Here is a 21,935-nt window from a genome sequence, read left to right as displayed (position 1 = left end):
TAAATTACTCCAAATCTGTTCTAATGAAGAAACAAACTCATCTGCATCTTGGATGTCCTGAGGATAATATCTTTTCAGCAAATATTCATTTTTTGGAGAATTAACTCTTTCATATGCCTGATAGGAAAATAACAAGCGTCAACCGATTTGACAGATGCTCGTAATCTGAAACACAGATAGCAGCAATTCCTTGCACCTCATAAATAAGAAAACACACTTAAAGAAAACATCCCAACATATGCTTTCAAATATATTGTATCTTTAGTTTATATAAACGTGAGCATACACATATTCTTTCGCACATGTATGTTCACGAACACACGTATATGCACACGAGGTTAGGATATATTCATGGGTTGCAAAGCAAAGGCAGAAGGTAATGCCCATCCGAGGGGCTGCTGACCGAAAGCATGGAGTTGCACTGAACATTTAGTGGTCGCCTCCAAACAGAGATAGATATATTCAGCTCTCTGTGAGGATGACAAACTCATGCATTAGTCCATCCGAAAAGTCTTCTTAGAAATTACACAGAGAAATCCATTCCTTACGTACTTCAGAGGAGGAAGTCACCAGGTACTGTACTGAGTCTCGCATTAGCCTCGAGATTTCCTCGTCCAGGAGCAGTTGCATCATGGGAGATAAGGAGGAAGATGTTTTGCATATGAAGAATCAGTTCTCTTTGCACATTTCAAAGGTGTCTCTTGTGTCCGGAGAACGGACGGGTTTCTGACATGTCATTCATCTCAAGGCACATAATCAAGATCATGCCTGACACTTACCAACTCTCACTCGCGCTCCTTCGTGATAAAAATATCCTGCTCCCTTAGATCAAAAATAATTTACGTGCTCCAGATCTCTGTTTGTACATAACCAGCAAATATTCAGCAGTTGAAACCTTTTAAAAGCACGTCTGGGTCATATTTCGCCCCCAAAAAAGTTAGAAAAACTTAGAAATAAGTTTTTAGAAAATTAAACCATTTTTTTGGACTGTGAATAATTGGGCATATTTTTATTCTGTAAGTGAAACAAAATAAATAAATGTACCAAAATGATAAAAAAACATTTTAATTGACAAAATATATATATATCATAGTGGTATTTGAACTGTCTTTAATTTATGCAACTAAATAAAACATTTAAATTGTATTACAGTGTTCTTTTCTAAGCACAATGCGAAAATGAATGATCTTACAAAAACTTGTCTTCATGCTAAATATACATTTTTTCTTTTGATGTAGGTATGAAATATGAGCCAGACACGTTTTTAGACAGTCATGCTAATTAGATCTTTATATATGTATATTCAAAATCAATATCATCTTTCTCCAGTGTCAACACAGCGTATGGAGTACATCAAGTCAGATCTCTTCCCTAAAAGCTCTTTTGAGACCTGATCAGCGTAAACCAACAAAATGATGCATGATCAGATCAGCTCCACTGCCCAGGCCCGTCTGCAATTTCATATGGCAAATTAATCACATGATATGTGGTAAATACAGCAACTTCCAGCCCTTTAGAGGTGAAATTAAATGGTACTTACACACCTTACGTAAGACAATCCAGCCTTTTCCACAGCTAACATGATTACCGGGAGAATCTGATGAAATCTACTTATGCTTCAACCTAAAATCTAATTTATGTAATATTTTGCTTGAAGAACACCCCTGCCTCCTAAAAATAGGTTTTCTTTATGCAAAATATTGCTTTTGAGGTGAAATATTAGCTAGTTGAGATTCATCTCAATTCCAAAAACAAGAAAAAGCACTAATTTCCTAAATTAAATCACTAGACATGCAACCCATTCTTGCTCTAGTGACAGATTATCAGAAGCATTAAGCTTGGCAATGCTGCAGACGTTAGACTTTCTTTTGTCAGCTCTATGTCCCTCTGACCCATTTCATTCATCTTAAATCTTTCATTTCCCTTAAGGTCCTTTTTTGAGTTTCTTTGCAGACAGAATGGCAGTGAAAATGACAGCGTGGCGGGTGAAGGTATAAGACAGGGGCAGCTCCGGTGATGGGCCTCCTCTCCCAAGACAAGATCCACAGCTGTGTTTTCAGAAGAGGAAGCTCAACTGCCACCGAGAAGGAAAGGAAATCCCGTCCTGATGCGTTTCGCCTGTCCCGTTCCTTCCCCTCCTGTCTCCTCTGTCTTTCCGCAGCTCCTCAGCTCGAGGTAATGCTGCGTGACGTTGTGCTGAGCGCTAGTGGCAGTCTCTGGACATCACAGAGAGAGAAAGATACAGGAAGAGAAGGAAGAAACGGAGGAGAGATGATGGATCTGCTGTCTTTATAGGAAGGTGCGCTGACTCCCTGCAGGGACTTCAGAGCTGGTACCATTTCTTGTCCTTGTATTTCAGCATCACCTGGTGGAGAAAGGCAGATGGTTTACTCATTATGAAACAAATTATGCTAACACAAATAGAATTCAGAATCAGAAAGAGCTTGTGCATACAAGGAATTTGTCTTAGTGACATAAGCTTCCAGTACACAGAGACAACAACAACACACAGACAATAAAAATAAGATGAGAATTAAAAAAATACACATGTAAACATAAATAAACAAATGTTGAAAAATGAATTGAAAAATAAATAAATTGTATGTACAGTTGTGCTACAGATGATAGAATGGAATAAAATAGAATGAGATACAGTGATGTACTAGGATGGAGGTGGTAACAAATAAATATTAGGTTATTGCACATTTTTATTGCATAATCTGGGGAACATTTAACTGTTCATGAGGTAGATTGCCTGGGGGAGGAAACTGTTCTTGTGACTAGCTGTCTTGGTGTTTGCGGCTCTGAGGCGCCGGCCAGATAGCAAAAGTTCAAACAAGGGATAACTTGGATGTGAGAGATCCACAGTGATTTTCTGAGCCCTTTTCCTCACTCTGGATGTATAAGGGCGAGCAGGGGAGCACCAATAATCCTTTCAGCAGTCCGAACAGTTATCTGTAGTCTTCTGATGTCTGATTTCGTAGCTGAACCAAACCAGACAGTTATTGAAGTACACAGGACGGACTCAGTGACGGCTGAGTAGAACTGTTTTAGCAGCTCTTGTGGCAGGTTAAACTTCCTCTGCTGGCGAAGGAAATACAACCATTTTTGGACCTTTTTAACAATGGATTCGATGTGAGTGTCCCACTTCAGGTCCTGAGAGATAGTGGTGCTCAGGAATCTGAATGACTCCACTGCAGCCACAGTGCTGTTCATGATGGTGAGTGGGGAAAGTGCAGGGGGGTTTCTCCTAAAGTCCACGATCATCTCAACTGTTTTGAGCGTGTTCAGCTCCAGGTTGTTAAGACTGCACCTGACAGCCAGCTGCTTAACCTCTTGTCTGTAAGCAGAATCGTCGCCATCTTGAATGTGGCGGATGACTGTAGTGTCGTCTGTGGACTTCAGGAGCTTGACAGAGGGGTCTTTAGAGGTGCAGTCGCTGGTGTACAGCGAGAAGAGCAGCGGGGAGAGAACACATCCCTGAGGTGCACCAGTGTTGGTGGAGCGGCTGTTTGAAAGTGAAAGTGACATGACATACAGCCAAGTTTGCTGACCCATACTCAGAATTCGTGCTCTGCATTTAACCCATCCAAAGTGCACACACACAGCATTGAACACACACCCGGAGCAGTGGGAAGCCATTTATGCTGCGGCACCCGGGGAGCAGTTGGGAGTTCGGTGCCTTGCTCAAGGACACCTCAGTCATGGTATTGCCGGCCCGAGACTCGAACTCACTACCTTAGGGTTAGGAGTCAAACTCTCTAACCACTAAGCCTTGACATCTGCATTTGCCTATCTGTCAGAAAGCTGGTGATCCACTGACAGACAGAGCTAGGAACAGAGAGCTGGGTCAGTTTGGTCTGGAGGGCTGTTGGGATGATGGTGTTGAAAGCCAAATTAAAGTCAAAAAACAGGATCCTCACATAAGTCCCTGTTTTGTCCAGATGTTGCAGGATGAAGTGCAGTCCCATGTTGACTGCATCATCCATGGACCTGTTAACAGTTAACAGTTGTGTAGAGAGATAGTAAGAATGGGTGTGGGGGTTTTCTAATCTACAATAAACTCATTCAGGTCTTCATCAAGTTGTTGATTCGCCTCAGTGCTGGGGGATGTTGTCTTGTAGTTTGTGATGGCTTTCAGACCATTAGAAGTGAACTGACCTTCCAACTTTTTAGCATAGCCACTCTAAGCTCCTTATTCAGTGTGTTTCTGGCTCTGTCTTTGTGATCTGATCAGTGAGTTTTTGCAAAGCCAGGCTCAAGTGCGCTTGCAGAGGAATGTACACACTCACGAGTGAAAGAAGATTTAAAGTTAATGAAGAGCACTTCTAGATCAGGACAGCACATCTTCTTTAACAGTTATATCTGTACACCACCTATCACTGATGTAAAAGCATGTCCCACCACTGCACGATTTCCCCGTTGATTCTTTCCACTCTGAAAAGCTGAAAGCTCGGCAGATGTAGCTCGCTGTCCGGTTTGGTGTCATTCAGCCAGGTTTCCGTGAAACAGAGCAGCAGAGTGTGAGAAATCCTTATTTGTCTGGGTTTGTTAGGTAGAGAGCAAAGATTTTCCAAATGGATGCTAGGCATCGGCATTCAAAATCCACGCTTTCTGAGCTACACAAGCGTGCCGGCTCGCTTCCCCGTCTGCACGTCCAGAAGCATCTGATCAGAGCCGCTGCTCCGACAACAACAACATTCAGTAAAACATCAGAATAATTGAAAACCGGTAGGAGATTGTGGTTTGTTCTGCAGAATGTTCAGCAGTACATCCCTGGTGAAACTGATCATGTTTGAAAAAAAAAAACATTAAAACAACTGGAGAGCAACGCACCATGGCTGCCATGTGTGGTGTCACCTTGATTGTTTGTCAAAGATTACGGCTGCATCTCAAAACCTAGAGAGCTGCCTACCTAGAAAGCATTTCTGGACATCAATACTGGACTCTTTTGACTTTACTTTATGGCCTAAAATGCAATATTTGTGTCATTTGTCCACTGCTTCTGCAGTGTAAATCCATTAAAAAAACGATGTAGATAGCATAAATCAGTTAAAGAATACAATAACCTGTAAATAATGCGCACTCTCACTGAATCAGCGTGTAGTCAGTGAAACATTATATACATTTGAAATGTTATACATTACTTCATGTTTTAACTTGAATGTTTTAACTTTTTTAACATATAACAGATTATGAGTGATTGTATTCACTCAAAATATTTTAAAAATGCATATCCAGCAAAATACTCAATATATTATTAAATAAAATCTTATCTACTGGTGAAATTAACCATTATGAGCACTAGCAAATATTTGCCACAATATACATTATATTTAGTATTTTTTATAGTAGTTTAATAACATCATTAACCTCTAGAAACTTTAATTTCATCGCACAAACTTTTACATTTAAACAAGGCATTGAATTGTTTATGCAGCCGTGTCTCTTATGCCTTTTGGAAGTGAATAGGTTGAAAGTCTGTAGGTAGTGAATGAATGAGCAATGTGAAAATTATTTTCTGACTTAAGTGTTGGTTTTCCAGTACAAATATCTAAACATTCTTAAATCAATATATGTTTACTTAAGAAACTATCAGAAAACAAGACCCAATGTCTTCAGTCATTATGCATCGCAAATAAATATAATTTTAAGAATGTTGATATTTGAACCGGAAAATGACAAAAATACTCCGTAAATAAAGTGACTGTTTGCAGTGAATGATTGAATTATTTCTGTGATTGCACAATTCTGGAAAGACTGAGATGTGCTCACTAGGTTTTGAAACGCAACCTCTGTATCACTTTAAAATGCAGCAGTTGTAATGAATAGCAAGAGATGGTCTCACATCATGCGCGTGTTTAGAGAAGGAGTCAGCGCTGGCCATCATGGCTGCTGTCCTCTCCTCCAGCTCGCCTAGTTTCTGTCCTCTCTCATCCAGAGCTATCCTCGCCCGTGCCAACTCTCCCACCACACCGGACGCGGCCCCCTTCATGCCCTCCATACCACCTGGACCTGGGATGTGCTGCGCCAGGCTGCGTGAAGCTTTACCAGCAGACACCTCTCCGACTGCAGGCCAGAACAAACAAGAGGGATAGGATTCAGTGCCAGCATACATTTTTCAAGAAAGTACAAATTCTTAAACAACACTTAGTATCATCCCTTGTAGAGTCATAGCAGAAATTGAAAGCTTGTCTAATTTTTATCTGTGATAAGTACTAATGTAAGTGTGTTCATCTCATATTTTGTCTAGCTGTTTTCACTTTTTGATGAGGAAGTAGTCAATATGGTGCATTCATTACCATACCTGTATTGGCCAAAACTAGTTGTTGTTTTTAAGTAACAGCGCTGAAAGCAGATATTAATTTATGCAAATTACATGAGAAAAAAAATCTGAATTAACATTAATGAGAATTTGGAGCGAAATCTGGCTAATTTTCGTAAAAAAAAAAAAAAAAAAAAAATCGTTCTAAAAAATTAAATACTGAAAAATATGTTTTTATTTCCTTAATGTAAAATTTTTGATTTCACAAAATATCTATATTTGATCTATATATGACCCATTTTTAATTACGTGTCTTTGTGATATTCATTATTTGTTTTTCTCTTTGCCATACTTATAATAAATAAATAAGAAATAAAGGTTCTTTATTTCTTTCTGGAAAAAGTTAAAGGTTCTTTAGGAACCTTTGCATTCCACTAAATGTTCTTTATATGACTTAATGGTGTTTTCTGCTTTTTAAGTGTACTGCACATACATTTTTTTGATAGGAAACATTTTAAAAGTTTAATTGATTAAAAACATTATAGATATCATACAAAAAAAAAAAAAAAAGATAAACAACCGGACAGAATTTTAGATCGCTTCAATTAAAACCGTTTAAGAAAAACTGATTTGTATGTTTGAGTGTTGAGTGCTTACACAGATCCTCTCGGTCTAAAGACTGAGCCCCGCCTCCAAATAAACCCTTGAAGAAGCCTTGGTTTGGAGCCTCTGGTGTCTCCACTGGAGTAAACAGCTCTCCAAGCATCTCCTGCAAAAATGAGCACCTCGAAATAAATGCCAAAATGGCTAATTTTGCCAAAAGGTTTACAGGTATGATAAGACATGATGTACACAGTCTGACCTGCAGGTTATCACAGGTTTCCTGGATATAGGTGATTCTTTGGATCTCAGTGGGCGATGTGAGGTACAGGGCTTGGCCTTGGTTTGAGAAACAGAAGGTTCTAGCTATCCTCATGTCTGTCAGGGGAAGGTAGTTCACATCTAGCAGTGGCCGCAGGCTGGGCAAACTAAAAAAACAGATCATTTATGAGTCAAAAAAACTAAATATTCAATGGCTTTTAATATCAGTTTAATCATGTTACCTGAGGGTCATGATATGGCCATTGGCACAGAAGCAGGCGATGCCGACCCCTGCGGTCATCGTCACCACATCAGCTCTCAGTACGAAGGAGGTCTCTGTGATGTTGTGTTCATAGACACAGTTTTGAGAGGGCATTGCCACCACCTTCGCCTGTTTCTCTGAGCAGACCACAGCGTACTGACAGTCCGGGTTCTCCAGAGTCGAAGGAGGCGAGGTGGGCCGGCGTCTCTGTGGCCGTTCTCTCTCCTCCTCAGGGGCGTTGGGCTCATACCAGGACTCGTAAACATGGGGCAGAAGGGTCCCGCTGGCGTCCAGCTGGGCCATGCGCAAAATACCTCCCTTCAAGCGCACGACTGGACCTGTGATGACAAGAAATCAAGATAAAGGTATTAGTATAGTGCTTTTCAAAATAAATATTGTTTCAAGGAAGCTTTACAGAAAGATGTGATGTTAATGTTTATAGTATCTTGACATCTTCATGCCTTATAGTTGCATTTATCAGATCTGAGTGACAATATAGTTACATTCTGCGATGATACAAGCAATTAAAATTTGAAATATAAGTTTTACTTTATGCGGATAAAGTAGGACATACTTATATATCCAACTAGGCAATAATATAGTTATGCTCTGTGACAAAATAAACAAGCCGAGATTGCTATATACTGTATAGTATACTGCGTGTACTGTATACATTATATGCAAATCAAGCTGTTTATACTTATATATGCAGCTTTATTTAAAGAGCTGGCTGATAGTTGTATTTTACAAGATTTGCTATATAGTATATATTGCTTTACTTGAATATACTGGATGTATGCAAGGTGTGAAACCAACAGGTGTGCCTTTTTCCATCAGCCGCTTTATCCATCCAAAGTTACAAATTTAATACAAAGCTGCAAATGAAACTTGTGCGAAAATTTTAATAATGCATGAAACCTTTTCCTTCCCATGTGTTCAAGAGATCAAAATCGATTAATTTTGGCAGAATTGCGATTGAACTTAAAGTTCTTCACACATATTTTGCTCACATTCAATTTGCAATTTTGACTTACCAAGTTCGGTTTGAAAAGTGACTTTGTGAAAGTCGAAAAGTGACTGGGGGAGATGTGTTTCATACATCGGTACATATTGATAATAAAAATGTCACATTTTTTCTAGTTATCTCATCACATGTATTTATGCAATGAATGTGTTTTCATCATAATTTATGTGCATTTTGTGGAATGGAAAGTTTCCTTGGATGCTGAAGAAAATATGATCTGCCTCAGTGGAATGCATATATATTCATGCACTTTTTAAGATTTTATGTGTGTCTTGGCAATTGTATCTGGTGTTCCTATGCAGTATCCCAAAGTTTGTGTTAAAATAGGTGGACGGAAAGATAGCTAATAGTAAGAAGATATTACCACAGAAAGCGACGCCCAAGGGCTGTTGCATCCTCTGCTCTGGTGTGGAGGGCACAGTGAGGACGATGGCCAGCATGCTGCCCAATGAGGTGCCCACCCACAGGCTGGGCACTGCCACAGTCTCGCTCTTCTTGGACAGAGAGTCACAAAAGTAGAAGGAAGAAATGACCTCACGTGACTCTCTGTCAATGCTGGTCACACTGGAGCTGCGTGAGCGGCTGAATGAGTTGTCCCTGGCGTCTGAGGACACAGTGAACCATAAGGGACAAAAAGACAATAATAAGAGGACAATTAGAATGACTTTTTTAAAATCAAGTCTGAAGCACCTCAGGATACCTGAAATCTAAGGACAAAAGCAGTCAAACCATTACACAGTTAATATATTGATGATACATTCTTAGTAAATACGTAGTGTTAATTTAAACTTTACATACAGGAACCGCACACACTGCCGTGAAATCACAAGAACAATTCCAATCAGTATGAACAAAACTCGCAATCACCAATTACAGAACATTGTCATGCTGTTTTATTTTCACTCTCAAGAAACACAGATGCATTCAGATATCTTTCTGTCAAGCCTATAATTTTAGTGTAAATTACACAGTCTAAAAGCAATGCAAAGATGAGTCTCGCCAAAACTTCTAAATCATAAAACCTAATAATATTTTGGGGTAAAATATGTCCCAAGCTTTTTGTGCTTGATATTTACCTAAACAATGTCTGAAATTTGTTAGTAAACTAAAAAAAAAAATGGTTTGATGGTGTCTTATGTGTGTATTTTGGGAAGATGAATTATGATAATAATTTTTTTGTAATGTTTCTGTATTCCACTAATAGTATTAAACTTTAATCGGTTTAAAACCAGACACTGAAAAAAAAAAAAAAGGTGAGGGAATTTTTCAGTTTCACTAAAACCAAAATTGGACGGCAACAAGACAACGGGGCAAACCCCACACGGCAGGCTCCAGTAAGAGTTAGTATGAACCAGGCCAGGTCAGGTCAGGTAAGGTCAGCCTAAAATAGGACCAACTCACTGGGGTCACAGAATGAGGTCTCACGGAAAGAAGCGGAGCGTTTCTTCTTCATTTCCTTCACTGAACTCTGTTGTTTCTTACCAGGGAGAGAGCAGTGACGCCGTAAACTCCTTTCTATACGCAGAACAGTGCACATTATAACTAGCTAGATAATGCATATTTCCCCTAAAAACAATTGTACACTTTTCCATTCATGCATGTCAGTCTATATTCTATATACATATATTATTACCATGAAATAAGCTCTTCATGATAACAACATTTATGATACCAAAGATATGTCTTAATTCTTGACAAAAAATAAAGAACATAAATAAGAAATGCTATTGTATGAGGTAATCAAATGCATAAAACACTGCATATTCTTCACTGTGTAAATTACATTCATATTTCTTTTTTTAGTCTAGAACAGTTAGAGATTTTCTCTCTTCTGTTGTTTGATTTAAATGAAAAACAGACAGCAATATTAGACTGCTGTCACTTTAAGAGCTGCCTGGATCCAATATTCGGTTTCCATCTCCGCTGTCTGCTTTCACTTTAGACCTAAATAATTGTGTTTGACAGGATGTTTGCATAGATTGCCATTTTGACACTTACAAGGGTATATTTAACTATTCAAGCTCTATAAAGCGACAAAAATAATGAAGTTCAAAATCAATACTCCCTCTCCGACAGTGCTCAGAAAATCTCTCAGACAGCGGATGCATATAGCAAATGAGTTTTCTTTCACTGCTAATTATGTATTAATGGCTTAAATTCACGTATTTATAAAGTGCAATGCTTAAAAATGCATGCAAACGATACATTTCTATGACCAAATATCAAGGTCATGTGAGCGTGTAACCACGATAGAGACGATAGTCCAAAATCTCTCAGCTGACAATTTTCTACTGGTTAATAACGTCCACCAGTATATCGCAAGTATATCGCACACCCCTAATTTGTTGCATGCAAAAAAAAAGAAAAAAAGAAAAAGTATTTATTGTTATAGTGTCTACTATTTAAGCTTTATTCAAACTCTACATAAAAACGGCAACAATGACTAGTTGTTTGTTAAGACCTGTACAGTTTCATTGAGCAGTTTCACTAGGCTAGAATAAGCTGCAAACTGGACTTATAGGTAAAGTAATGCTTCGTTTACATCAGCAGCATGGAAGAATTGAATCCCCTGCAAAAGATGCACAGCTACTCCTAGAATCTAAAGGGAGAGAACAAACTCTTACCATCTTTCTGATCAGCAATCATGTTAATTTTCCGGGATATCTTAGCTGGAAAAAAGAAAACATTGTTCTGAACATATAATCAAAATCATTCATCTGGGAAATAATGCTTACTAAAGTTAATTAAGAATTTTGTTAAGTATTAATCAATCGGTTTAAGAGAGAAATAAGCAGGTTGAGACTAAATTTATCAGCTGGAGGATCATGATGTAGAATGAAGCCAAAGAGCAGCCATGAGCCCATCAGCAGCTTTAAAACGAGAGGTTTGTTCATCTAGTATGTTACAATCAGAATCAGAAAAATGAGTGATTAGTGGCAATGTAAGCAGAACCGATCAAGAGTCAGAACACCAGGAGCCTCATTTCTCTCCAAGACGTCTGTCATTGTGTGTGACGTCTGTCTATGATTTCAGATCTTCAGTAGAGATCAGTGTGAAAACATGATCTGGTCAAAATCAGAAATATGTTAAACGTCTGATATCATTTTCATCATCCTGTGTATTTTTACCCTTGAAACGCACCAGGGCAGAGTAAAAGCCTGCAATGTTAAAGAAGGTTAGAAAAAAGCACTCCTTGAAGAGACAATTTCTAAAATTATGAGAATAAAACAGTTTTCATCTAAAATTTCAGTACAGAATTTACAAACCATTTTGTGAAAAAAAAGATGACAAAACTTTAGATTAACGTGCACTTGCACGGAATCATTCACTACTACTGTTGAAAACTTTGAAAGTGGTAAAAACTTTCACTGGTCCAACATTTACTGGCACACCTAAACACCACGCTCAAGTTCAGCTCAACTACGCACTTATGTTAATTTGTTTGGTTAGTTGAAATGGTTAGTGCACAAGAGCCCATTTAGCACAGAAACTGAGAGACCCAGACTGCTGTAATATGAATTTTATACAGTACCAAAGTCATTGGCAACAGTCTTGGATATCCGCTTGCTTTTGGACTTCACTGGAAAATGTATTGAATAGAACCAATCAAATAAAATAAAAGATCTCCTAAGACAAAAAAGCTGTTTATAATGCATCGTACCCCTGTCAATTAACTTTTGTTTGCTGTCTTCATCAGAATTGCACAGTGAACCGGAGCCTATAGCAACAACACAGTACAGTATACATAATGTGACACAGCCGATGGGGTCTTACATAACTTTTGGCAACCACTGTACATGTATATCAAAGTCAAATTCCTTGTAAATGAAATGCACTTAGTCAGCCCACCTGATTGGGATTCTGACGATGCTTGCAGATTTTTTTTACAATTTTTTAGCTGTGCTAAAGAATTTGTAACTATAATAGAGTTTCACGTCCAATGCTCTGGCATTGCAGCATTTGTCAATATGTCTGTCTATAAGTTGCAGTGTGCAGTTTCTGCATGACCAATGGAATTGCATGGGGTTGGCAGGACTACCAGTTTGTCCTTTAGTTCAGTTTGGTGCTGCAGAAATGACACTTTAGACCTTAAAAAAGCACAGTCCACACCAGTGCTTTAAGTGGCCCAAAAGAGGTGCCGGTACTCTATTATAGCCACAAAACAAAATTATTTTCGTGTTTTTTTTTTTTTTTTTTTGATGACTCCCCTCATCCCCTGAGGTAACAACAACAATCTTGAAGGGCTTTTATATAGGCTACAGCAGTCAACAGGCAACCTTAATAATAAATACTTTAGCTCCGAACTCCCGAACTGACTCAAATGAATCACGCTCCGAACTCCCGAACTGATTCAAATAATTCGCGATCCCCAAAGTGACTCAAATGATTCGCGAACCCGCTTTGAACTTCCAAACTGACTCAAATTATTCGCGAACCCGCTACGAACTCCCGAACTGATTCAAATGATTTGCGATCCCCAAACTGAATCAAATGATTCGCGAACCCGCTTTGAACTCCCGAACTTACTCAAATGATTCGCGAACCCGCAACGAACTCCCGAACTGATTCAAATGATTCGCGTTCCCCAAACTGACTCAAATGATTCGCGAACCCGTTTTGAACTCCCGAACTGACTCAAATGATTCGCGAACCCGCTACGAACTCCCGAACTGATTCAAATGATTCGCGTTCACCAAACTGACTCAATTGATTCGCGAATCCGCTTTGAACTCCCGAACTGACTCAAATGATTCGCGATCCCACTCCGAACTCCCGAACTGATTCAAATGATTTGCAATCCCCAAAATGACTCAAATGATTCGCGAACCTGCTTTGAACTCCCAAACTGACTCAAATGATTCACAAACCTGCTACGAACTCCCGAACTGATTCAAATGATTCGCGAACCCTATTCGAATTCCCAAATTGATTCAAATGATTTGCGATCCCCAAACTGACTCAAATGATTCACGATCCTGCTCCAAACTCCCAAACTGGTTCAAATGATTCACGCTCCATACTCCAAACTAGGAAGAATTAGGAAGCGTGCATTGTGAAGAGCGCTCTGAAAAGCAGCAGCGAAGACAAAGGATTAAAACCTCAATTAAAACAGATGTCCAAATGAACGTACCGGTACGCTAAAAGCACATACGTGGCACACGGAGAGGTGGTGGTACACTCAAGAGCTATATTTGGAAGTGGCGGTAATGAGTACTGGTGCGTACCGGCCCACTTAAAGCACTGGTCCACACAAAACGAACATGCTGTCATCATGAACTCAACCTCATGATATATCAATCTTGTTTTATTCTCTTTTGTTAAATACAAGAAGCTAGAATACTTAAAATACAGATGCATATTACTAAACTTCACATTTTTGTAGCGAGAAAGTGGGTGGTGATTTATGAAAAACAAAGGATTTATGTTCTGTTTCCTTAAATACATGTTTAGAACAATAGAAGAGAGAGTAAATTATGACAGAAGCTTCATGTTTGGGTGAATTGTTCCTTTAAGAGTCTGTCAATCAACTCATCATAAACTACCATCAGTCAATGCTGTCAATATATTTTGTTCTACCAGTAAATTTGACGGAGAATAAAAAAAGAAAGAAGAAAATAGAATCTTTACCTGTTGGTGATTTGCATTTCTCCTCTGGTGCGGCTGATGCATCATTACCATCACAAAGACCTGTTGAAACAAACAAGTCTAACCAAACAGCCTGGCTGACTTCACGCAATGAACATCATGCATTAAATAATAAACCAGCACAAAAACAGACTATAGTGTTAAACAAAGAGAAAAAGAAGAATGCAGACAGATATAAAGAGAAGGACAAGACCTTTGATGAGTGCCATGTGACTTACTGAGGTAAGACGAACGAAGCTTTTTCACAGACTCAGAATAAAAGTTAGAGAGGCCGGACATGCAAGACTTCTTATGCAGAGTGTCTTTACGAAACCACAGAGAGAGACGAATATTGAAAGGGTGAGACAGAACAATGACACAAAATCAACTGAACAGCTCGAAGGCCTTTGAACTGACAGAGTCCAGAGACTGGATTCAGGGCAGACTGGACATTTGTTCTGCTTTTATTATTTTCAATAAACGAGTGAAGTCTATAAATAATAATAATAATAATATAAAAAATTGACAAAAAATTGCACAAGAATGCACAAGACAATGAATACTGCACATTAAAAATCTAAAAAAAAAACATTTTTTTTTTACTTTTTTTTTTATTATAGTTTTTTTATTATTATACTAACCAATTCCAACAGAACTGGAAGCTTGTTTCTGCAAGATGATTAAAAAAATTAAAAAGGTCATTCTGATTTCTGACTTCCTCAGAATTACAAGATATATCCTCCAATTCAGAGTAAAAAAAGTCAATTGTGAGATACAAATGGTCGAAATTTTATTTATACCCCAAAAATTTGTAATAAGTGATTGATTGCTATTAAATAATGAATAAATTGCCTTTTCAATCACATCTTAAAATTGCTGTTTGGTCACAGATATTTTGTAGCAGTGCATCACTAACAATAATGTGAAATGTCGCATGGCCTTAAATTCAGTCTGTTGGCATCCGTGTATTTCAAAGACTGAAACTCAGATGAGTGAACAACAAAAAGAACAAGCAAAGACGGGACAGAAAAGAACAAACACCGGTGCCCTATTCTGAGCATATGGATCGGATGATTTTCTAAGATCGGTGCAGATGGTTTCTCGGCCAGAGATGACCACCTGCAGTTTGAAGGATGCAGGAGCATCACGGTCCAGAGACAGACACTGCTCAAGATGAGCATGTGCTTTACTTTATCAGACACAAACACAGACTGACAACATGCAGAGGTTATAGAAGAAGCTTTCTCTTAGATGTCTGTTCACCTGCTGAGGGCTGTCTGGTTTTGCGGGGCGAGCGCGGTTGTCTGTGGTGAGGATCTGTTGATCCATACAGCTCAGCTATGCTCATGTTCAGAAGCAGTGTTTTCTGAAGGTAATCAATCACGGCAAGTCCATTACCATTGCCAAAAGCAACTCTGTAAAACACACAACAGATTCACACTACCGGTCAAAAGTAAGGAATGATTAAGATTTGCGTATGGGTACTGTGTAAAAAAAAAAAAAAAAAAAGCACTTAAAGATCTATACATAAAAAGTAAACTGTTATTTCTTAGCTTTAACAGTTTGCTCTACAATATTTGTGCAGCATTAAATTAAATCACAATTTCTACTCGAGGTTCCAGAACACACCAGATGTTAACCTGAAATCTCCATCCTGAAACCTGAAACCTAGTTCAAAATTCTTAAGTGTTATAATAAAGAACAATTATTCAAGCATGGCTGCAAGGCTTTAATATGATTGATCATGACACATATCACTTGTCTGAAAGATAACGAACAGCTGTTGTGGAAAGCAAGTGTTTTTAAATGCTCAGTAAACTCATCATATGTGCGGTAAAAGAGCTACTTGAATTTCAATAAAACTAGATGAGCTCCAGAGACAGATCCCCAACGAAGACCTTGTGTCCTAGAAAACGGGAACCAGATGAGTCCTCTGCACAATCTGACTTTGCTGCAGCATGGATCAATCTGCTGATTCGTCTGGTCAGAGGAGCACTGACCCCCGACTGAGCCTGGTTTCTCTCAAGGATTTTTCTCCATTTTGTCACCGATGAAGTTTTGGTTCCTTGCTGCTGTCGCCTCTGACTTGCTTAGTGTGGGACAGTTCATTTACAGCGCTATCGTCGACTTGATGCACAGATACTATTTTAAACTGAACTGAGCTGGTCGATGACATCACTGAATTTATTTATGAAATGCCTTTAACTGAACTGAGTGTTTACTATTGTCCTTTTGCACTGACACACTATTTTCCTTTTACTGTGAAGCTGCTTTGACACAATCTGACACCGACTTGACTTGACTAGTGTTGTCGTTTGTGGACTTACAGGCCATATGCAGAGTTGACGGCCAGGCTGGTGATCTGTTGTGGCGGCTCCCCGCTGACCCACACCAGCTGAATGAGCAGCTCCACCTGGTACCCCGCAGACTGTTTGAGAGGAGAACTCCTGACCCTGGTCAAGTAAGACACAGGGCACAATTAACCACATGCTAATATAAGCACAGACCAAATCTAGTGGTCAAACATGTGAAGCACCCAAAGTCTGAAGTTGTTTTAACATGCGGCTTAAGTACGAGTAAATCTGAAATAGATGAAAACAGAGTGTACTTGAGACAGGGCACGTTATCTCGCAGGCCGTCAGACGAGTTGTTGCTGCTGGTGGAGGGGTGGGACTGAGGCAGGGAGGTCTGAGGGCTAGATTGGGTTCCTGGGGTGGACACAGCTGACGCCTGCTCGCCTCCACACTCGGGAGACTCCACTTCATTCAGCTCACACTGCATACGCACCTCCAGGAGCTGCAGACACAAGACAACTCTCATCAAATCTACACAACCACCTGCATGTTCAGGGTTATATAGACAGCTGACATAAAAGCAATTGTACTCTGCTCATAGGAAGAGTCGATTTATTTTTTTCATGCATTCTCTTCATTTTGTCTATAAACACAATGCAATTATGCAAATCATTTAATATTTTAGAATTTTCAACAAAACTGAGTGTCCTCGTTAAAAAAAAGTATTAAAATGATTGATATGGAGAGAAATTATATGGATAGAAATACTAAATAGTGTTGTTGTGTTGGGGATAACAATTTGCATAAATGTTAACGTTGCACTTTATTCATTTTTGTGTTACTGGATGTTTGACTTAAATATGAAAAGAGGCTCCGCCCCCTTTGTTTGTGAGAGACATAAGTTGGGTCGAAAGAGTGCCTTGCTGGTTCAAGTCGGGGGGTGTACGGTGTGGGTTGTGGCCGACGACAGCCCAAATAAACCCCTCTTTTGCATCAAAACGCCTCGTCCTTGTCTGAGAAAGACGTTTAAATATATTAGCCTTATCTTATTATTCTTTTTTTTTTCAGGCTTTGAAATTATCTTAGAGGTTGACTCTACAATGGAATTTATATATTACCTTGAAATAATATTCTATATTAATTTGAATTCCATAAAAAAAATATATATATAATTAAAGGTCATTTGTAGTCATATGTAAAGTAAAAAATCTAAAAACACAAAGAAATCTCCATAACTCCCAGAAACAATTGAAGGACACCAAGTATAAAATTAAGAAGAAGAAAAAAACAGAGGGACAAACAAAGGCGGAAAATAAAATATACAGAAGGGACATTAGATTGAACCGAATATGCTTACACTATTATATACTGGTATAATGAAATATCAAAATTTCTACATTTCTATAGTACACAGATTTCTCTTGTTAAAGTGACTCACCAAATTCATTTCTAATTAAAAAATTTCTCTGGGAACTTTAATATATTATATAATACTGCTAACATGCAGACAGGAATATATTCTCCAGGCTTGTAAGTATAAAGAAGAGTTTTACCCACTATTAATTATATTTGTAATATTTACATACAGTTACTTCCATGTTCATTTATTCATTCCTGTGGTGTGACACCTCCTCATTAAAAAAACAAGGTTTTTAGCATTAATAAGCATAAATAAGTGAGAGCTTTACTCATTTGTGGGAATGCAGCATATGGTTTTCCAACTGTTGGGAAACATGTGTCAAAACAACTTCATGCTTAATGAAATATCCTGCAGTGTGCATACTAAACTCCATCTAAAACGGCTTGAAACAGCACTTTTATAATTGCGTTATAATCACCATGCATATTAATATTAAGCATTTGTCACATTTAAAATGACCTTGTTAACGAACGTAATTCAAATGCTGACCAGCTGAATCTGAAATGTGTCTTAGACATTTGTTCACTGCACATATATACATCCTGCACATTTACACATATATACATGCATTTAAATGGGTCAGACCTGAACCACTTCAGTGGTGACTTCCTGTTTGCTGAACCTGTACACTATGACATGAGCCGAGACTCCAGCCACACAGAGGACACGGCTCTCTGGACACCAGGACAGAATCTGGATGGCGAACGGATCTTCATCCACAATTTCAGTGCTGGATTTCTCCTCTTTACTGCGGGGCTTCTCAAACACCTTCGCTGTTTTCAGCTTATACAAAACCTGCAGCATTACTGACAGACACAAAAGAACCAATTCAACATCTTTATTAGCTGTCGCTAAATATTTGTACAAATTCAATTCGAACTTCAATAGCATTTTCTGATTTAAATTGGAGAGAAATCTGTAAAATATCTGCAGGAATGTCTTAAATGTCGCTGAGAGTGTTTTACTCTTGGCAGCTGAAAGCATTATCAAACTGGCCAACTAAAAATAATGCTGTACATAAAACTCACATGCTGAGGCATCCCAAAACTTGATCGATCCATCAGCATGCCTGTGGTTTTCAGAAAGAAAGCAGAAGAAAACAATAACAGCACTGGCGCCAAACAGAAAAGCATTTTTCCTTCAAATACCAAAATTTCCCTCTCTAATCCAGTTATTATACATGAAAAGGCCTCGGTACAACAAAGAGTGTGTGCATGTGAAAGATCACTTACCCAGTGATGATCATCTCTGAGAAACTTAGTGTTCCCTGGCCCCAGTTACCTCCACTTATAGGCCATTCCTGCATTAAAACACAGTTTTGTACCAGCCGTTTTAGGACTATCCATTTTCTTAAACAGCGGAGGACAGAACATTACCTTCTTACTGAACCCTTGTCTCTTCTGTCTGGAGCCCACGGAGTAAAGTGCAGGAATGACTTCAGCTGGACAGTCCGCAAAATATTCACAGCAGGTCACTGGAGACTCGTGGATGGACAGAGGATATGGATTCTCAAAGATCGGATACCTGCGCAGAGAGGTTTCTATAAAAACAGCTGCACAAAACAAGACAGTGTGTATAACGTTTGGCATGTACTCACCCAATTTGTGCAAGATCAATGAGAACCAAATCCTTCTCCAGCAGGACAACAACCGCATAAGGCTCCTGGAAATCTGTGGGGATACGGAAGGAATAATTATTTTAAACACTAATGTAAAAAAATTTTTTTTGATAAATGCTTTTCATTACTAGATTTGTATTTTAGTTCTTGCATAAATGATCTACTTTGCAACAACCACTGTCCAGCTTAAAAAATATAATTAATTAAAAAGAAATCTAAAATAAAAAAAATTCCTAAGATTATATTGCCCAGCATAAAGCGTTTTTTTTTTTTTTTTTGTCAGTATTTATCTACAAAAATAAACCTAAATATAAATAACATAAATGTCATACAAAGCATATATAAATATTATAAAAGTACCTAAAAATAAAATAATAATTTCCAATATATTGCCCGTCCCAACAATGTAGCAATTTGTCCAGTTCTGATTTTAACTACAAGAAAATAAAAAATGAAAAACATTTTTATTAAAAAATATATATATATATAATAAGAAAAATGAAACCAATGCTGTTTTGTATTGCTTCTGTTGTTTTTACAGGCACTGTTAAACATTCTGGGAGAAATCCAGTGATAGGTGGGGCAGTGACTTGCCGTTTGGATATGGGGTTTCACACAGCGTAAGGAAATCCACTATGGGGTAGTCCATCTCCAGCACTGCAGTGCTTTTCCCGTGCATCACAGTCAGACAGGCTCGTCTACCCACTGTATCATATGACAAACCTCCACACAGTATCATGAATGGGTCCCTTGACAAAACAAATGAACATATCTCATTTTTCCATGATGCAAAGAGAAGCCATGCTGGAAGTGAAACAAATTAGTGCTTCATTCAGAAAGAGTGGAATGAAAAATAATAATTATTAAATGAAATATAAAATTTACTGTATATTAGCTGTATATTTTATGTCAGTCTTCTGAAAAGCAACATGTCATCCCTGTAAACCCTATAAAACAGAAGCACCTATACCAGACAGTCAACGTGAGCATTGCATCATGCTCTGTTTGCTTCCTGAATGCAACCCTTACCCTGCTCTGGTAGTTTTGTACTCCACTTTCAAGATGGGCTTGCAAGGCTCCGGCTTCTTTCCATCCTTGGGCTGTTTACCTGCGAGAGCATATTGCATGGTAAACAAGGTGAGCAAATATGCCCTCATGTATTTTATCTCCTTTTCTATCACCAGTCTCTTTACAGTCATTATCATGGGAACCACAATAACTTAAGTGTAGACAACTTTAGGCACATCATGCTTTGATTTTTATTCATTTGATTCTAATTAGATTCCAAAACCATTTTCAGTGCATCTACTACTAATTTAAAAAATAATAACATTTTAATAATTAATTTCTGTAAACAGATGCACACTTCACAAAAAGAATCACAATGCATTTAAAAAGATTATAACTTGACCCTTACTAAGGATCTGAATTTCTTCAGTGAAAAATCTGGAGTATTATAGCTGAATTTCATAATTTTTTTGGAGGATGAAACACATTCACACAGTAAAACACAATCAAACACAGTTTTTAGAAGCAGAGGTTGTCATTGCTGTGCAAACTTAGTGGTAAACAACAATAACAGATATTATTTTTTCTCTCCCATTAACACCAATAGCAAAATTCCATGAGAATGTATCTATGACTTTACAAATGAGGAAAAAAGTTTAGTAAGATTGATTACTTGGGTCTTTTTATTTATTTTTTATTTATTTACATTGGTCTTTTTTATTAGTTATTTGCATGTTTAGAGGTTAAGTGTTTGATGACTCAAAATCTGCTTGAGATTATGTTTTTTGGCCCTGCCAGAGGATGTTTACATATATCCACATATTTGGGTTCATGGTTTGATTATTGCCGTGACCAAATAAGGAATTTAGGTGTGGTGTTTGACCCAGAGCTGAAATTTGACAAGCAGATTAATGCAGTAGTAAAGAGTTGTTTTTTCCAGATTAGATCTTTTGCTCGACTAAAGCCTATTCTGTCAAGAAAAGACTTAGAGAAGGTTTGTTTTTTTCTTATCTGGTCTATTGCATCTATTGTATGTGGAGTCCTGCCAGTCCACTATTTCACGCTTGCAATTAGTTCAGAATGAAGCAACTAGTGGACGCTAAGAAAATCCATCATATTTCTTCTGTTTTAGCTTCTCTCAAGAGGCTACCAGTGAACTACAGGATAAAATATAAAACTCTTGTGTATGTTTTTAAAGCAGTGCATGGGTTGGCCCCTGTTACGTGTCTGAGCTCATTGCTGTTCGTCAAGCAACTAGGTCTTTAAGATCCAATAATAAGTTATTGCTTACTGTCCCTCTTACTTATTTAAAGTTAAAAGCCGACCGAGGCTCTGGAATAGTCTTCCTCAGGAACATCTTTAAATGCTTTTAAAATTGAAGCCAAAACTACTTCTCCTCTTTAGCCTTTGAGAAGGTGGGCTAGTCTTCATTGTTTAATAGGATGTGTCTTGTGTTAAGTTATGTGTTTCAATGAAGTGTTTTTTGATTGTTCAGGACTTTGGTTTGCAGGTGCAGTTGTAAAATCCTCTGTAAATAAAGTGAATGAATGAATTGGTC

At 38.2% G+C, this 21,935-nt stretch overlaps 1 protein-coding gene across 6 annotated transcripts in view; it reads right to left on the bottom strand.

Moving 5' to 3' along the window:
* Nucleotides 1-239: 239 nt before the first annotated feature.
* Nucleotides 240-21,935, bottom strand: part of LOC113117712 (syntaxin-binding protein 5-like) — a 39,110-nt gene continuing 17,414 nt past the window's right edge. Inside the window, exons 9-29 of one of the 6 annotated variants that reach the window (XM_026286602.1) lie at nt 20,399-20,477; nt 19,964-20,118; nt 19,349-19,421; nt 19,128-19,275; nt 18,984-19,051; nt 18,780-18,820; nt 18,337-18,557; nt 16,646-16,833; nt 16,365-16,490; nt 15,301-15,452; nt 14,277-14,360; nt 14,041-14,100; nt 12,074-12,130; nt 11,945-11,992; nt 11,037-11,081; nt 8,777-9,016; nt 7,369-7,726; nt 7,128-7,293; nt 6,923-7,034; nt 5,849-6,069; nt 240-2,365 (exon numbers count right to left, since the gene is read on the bottom strand). In XM_026286602.1, the coding sequence (XP_026142387.1) occupies nt 2,324-2,365; nt 5,849-6,069; nt 6,923-7,034; nt 7,128-7,293; nt 7,369-7,726; nt 8,777-9,016; nt 11,037-11,081; nt 11,945-11,992; nt 12,074-12,130; nt 14,041-14,100; nt 14,277-14,360; nt 15,301-15,452; nt 16,365-16,490; nt 16,646-16,833; nt 18,337-18,557; nt 18,780-18,820; nt 18,984-19,051; nt 19,128-19,275; nt 19,349-19,421; nt 19,964-20,118; nt 20,399-20,477 (2,684 nt within the window). In that variant the 3' untranslated portion in view covers nt 240-2,323. Of the gene's footprint in view, nt 2,366-5,848; nt 6,070-6,922; nt 7,035-7,127; nt 7,294-7,368; nt 7,727-8,776; nt 9,017-11,036; nt 11,082-11,944; nt 12,131-14,040; nt 14,101-14,276; nt 14,361-15,300; nt 15,453-16,364; nt 16,491-16,645; nt 16,834-18,336; nt 18,558-18,779; nt 18,821-18,983; nt 19,052-19,127; nt 19,276-19,348; nt 19,422-19,963; nt 20,119-20,398; nt 20,478-21,935 lie in introns of all 6 variants that reach the window. The other 5 variants (XM_026286598.1, XM_026286597.1, XM_026286599.1 and 2 more) reach the window with 5 other exon arrangements.

The sequence above is a fragment of the Carassius auratus genome, chromosome 17, assembly GCF_003368295.1.
Source record: "Carassius auratus strain Wakin chromosome 17, ASM336829v1, whole genome shotgun sequence".
Classification (NCBI taxonomy): Eukaryota; Metazoa; Chordata; class Actinopteri; order Cypriniformes; family Cyprinidae; genus Carassius; species Carassius auratus.
Note: the sequence above shows the minus strand (reverse complement) of the source record. Positions and strands in the feature narration are given on the sequence as shown.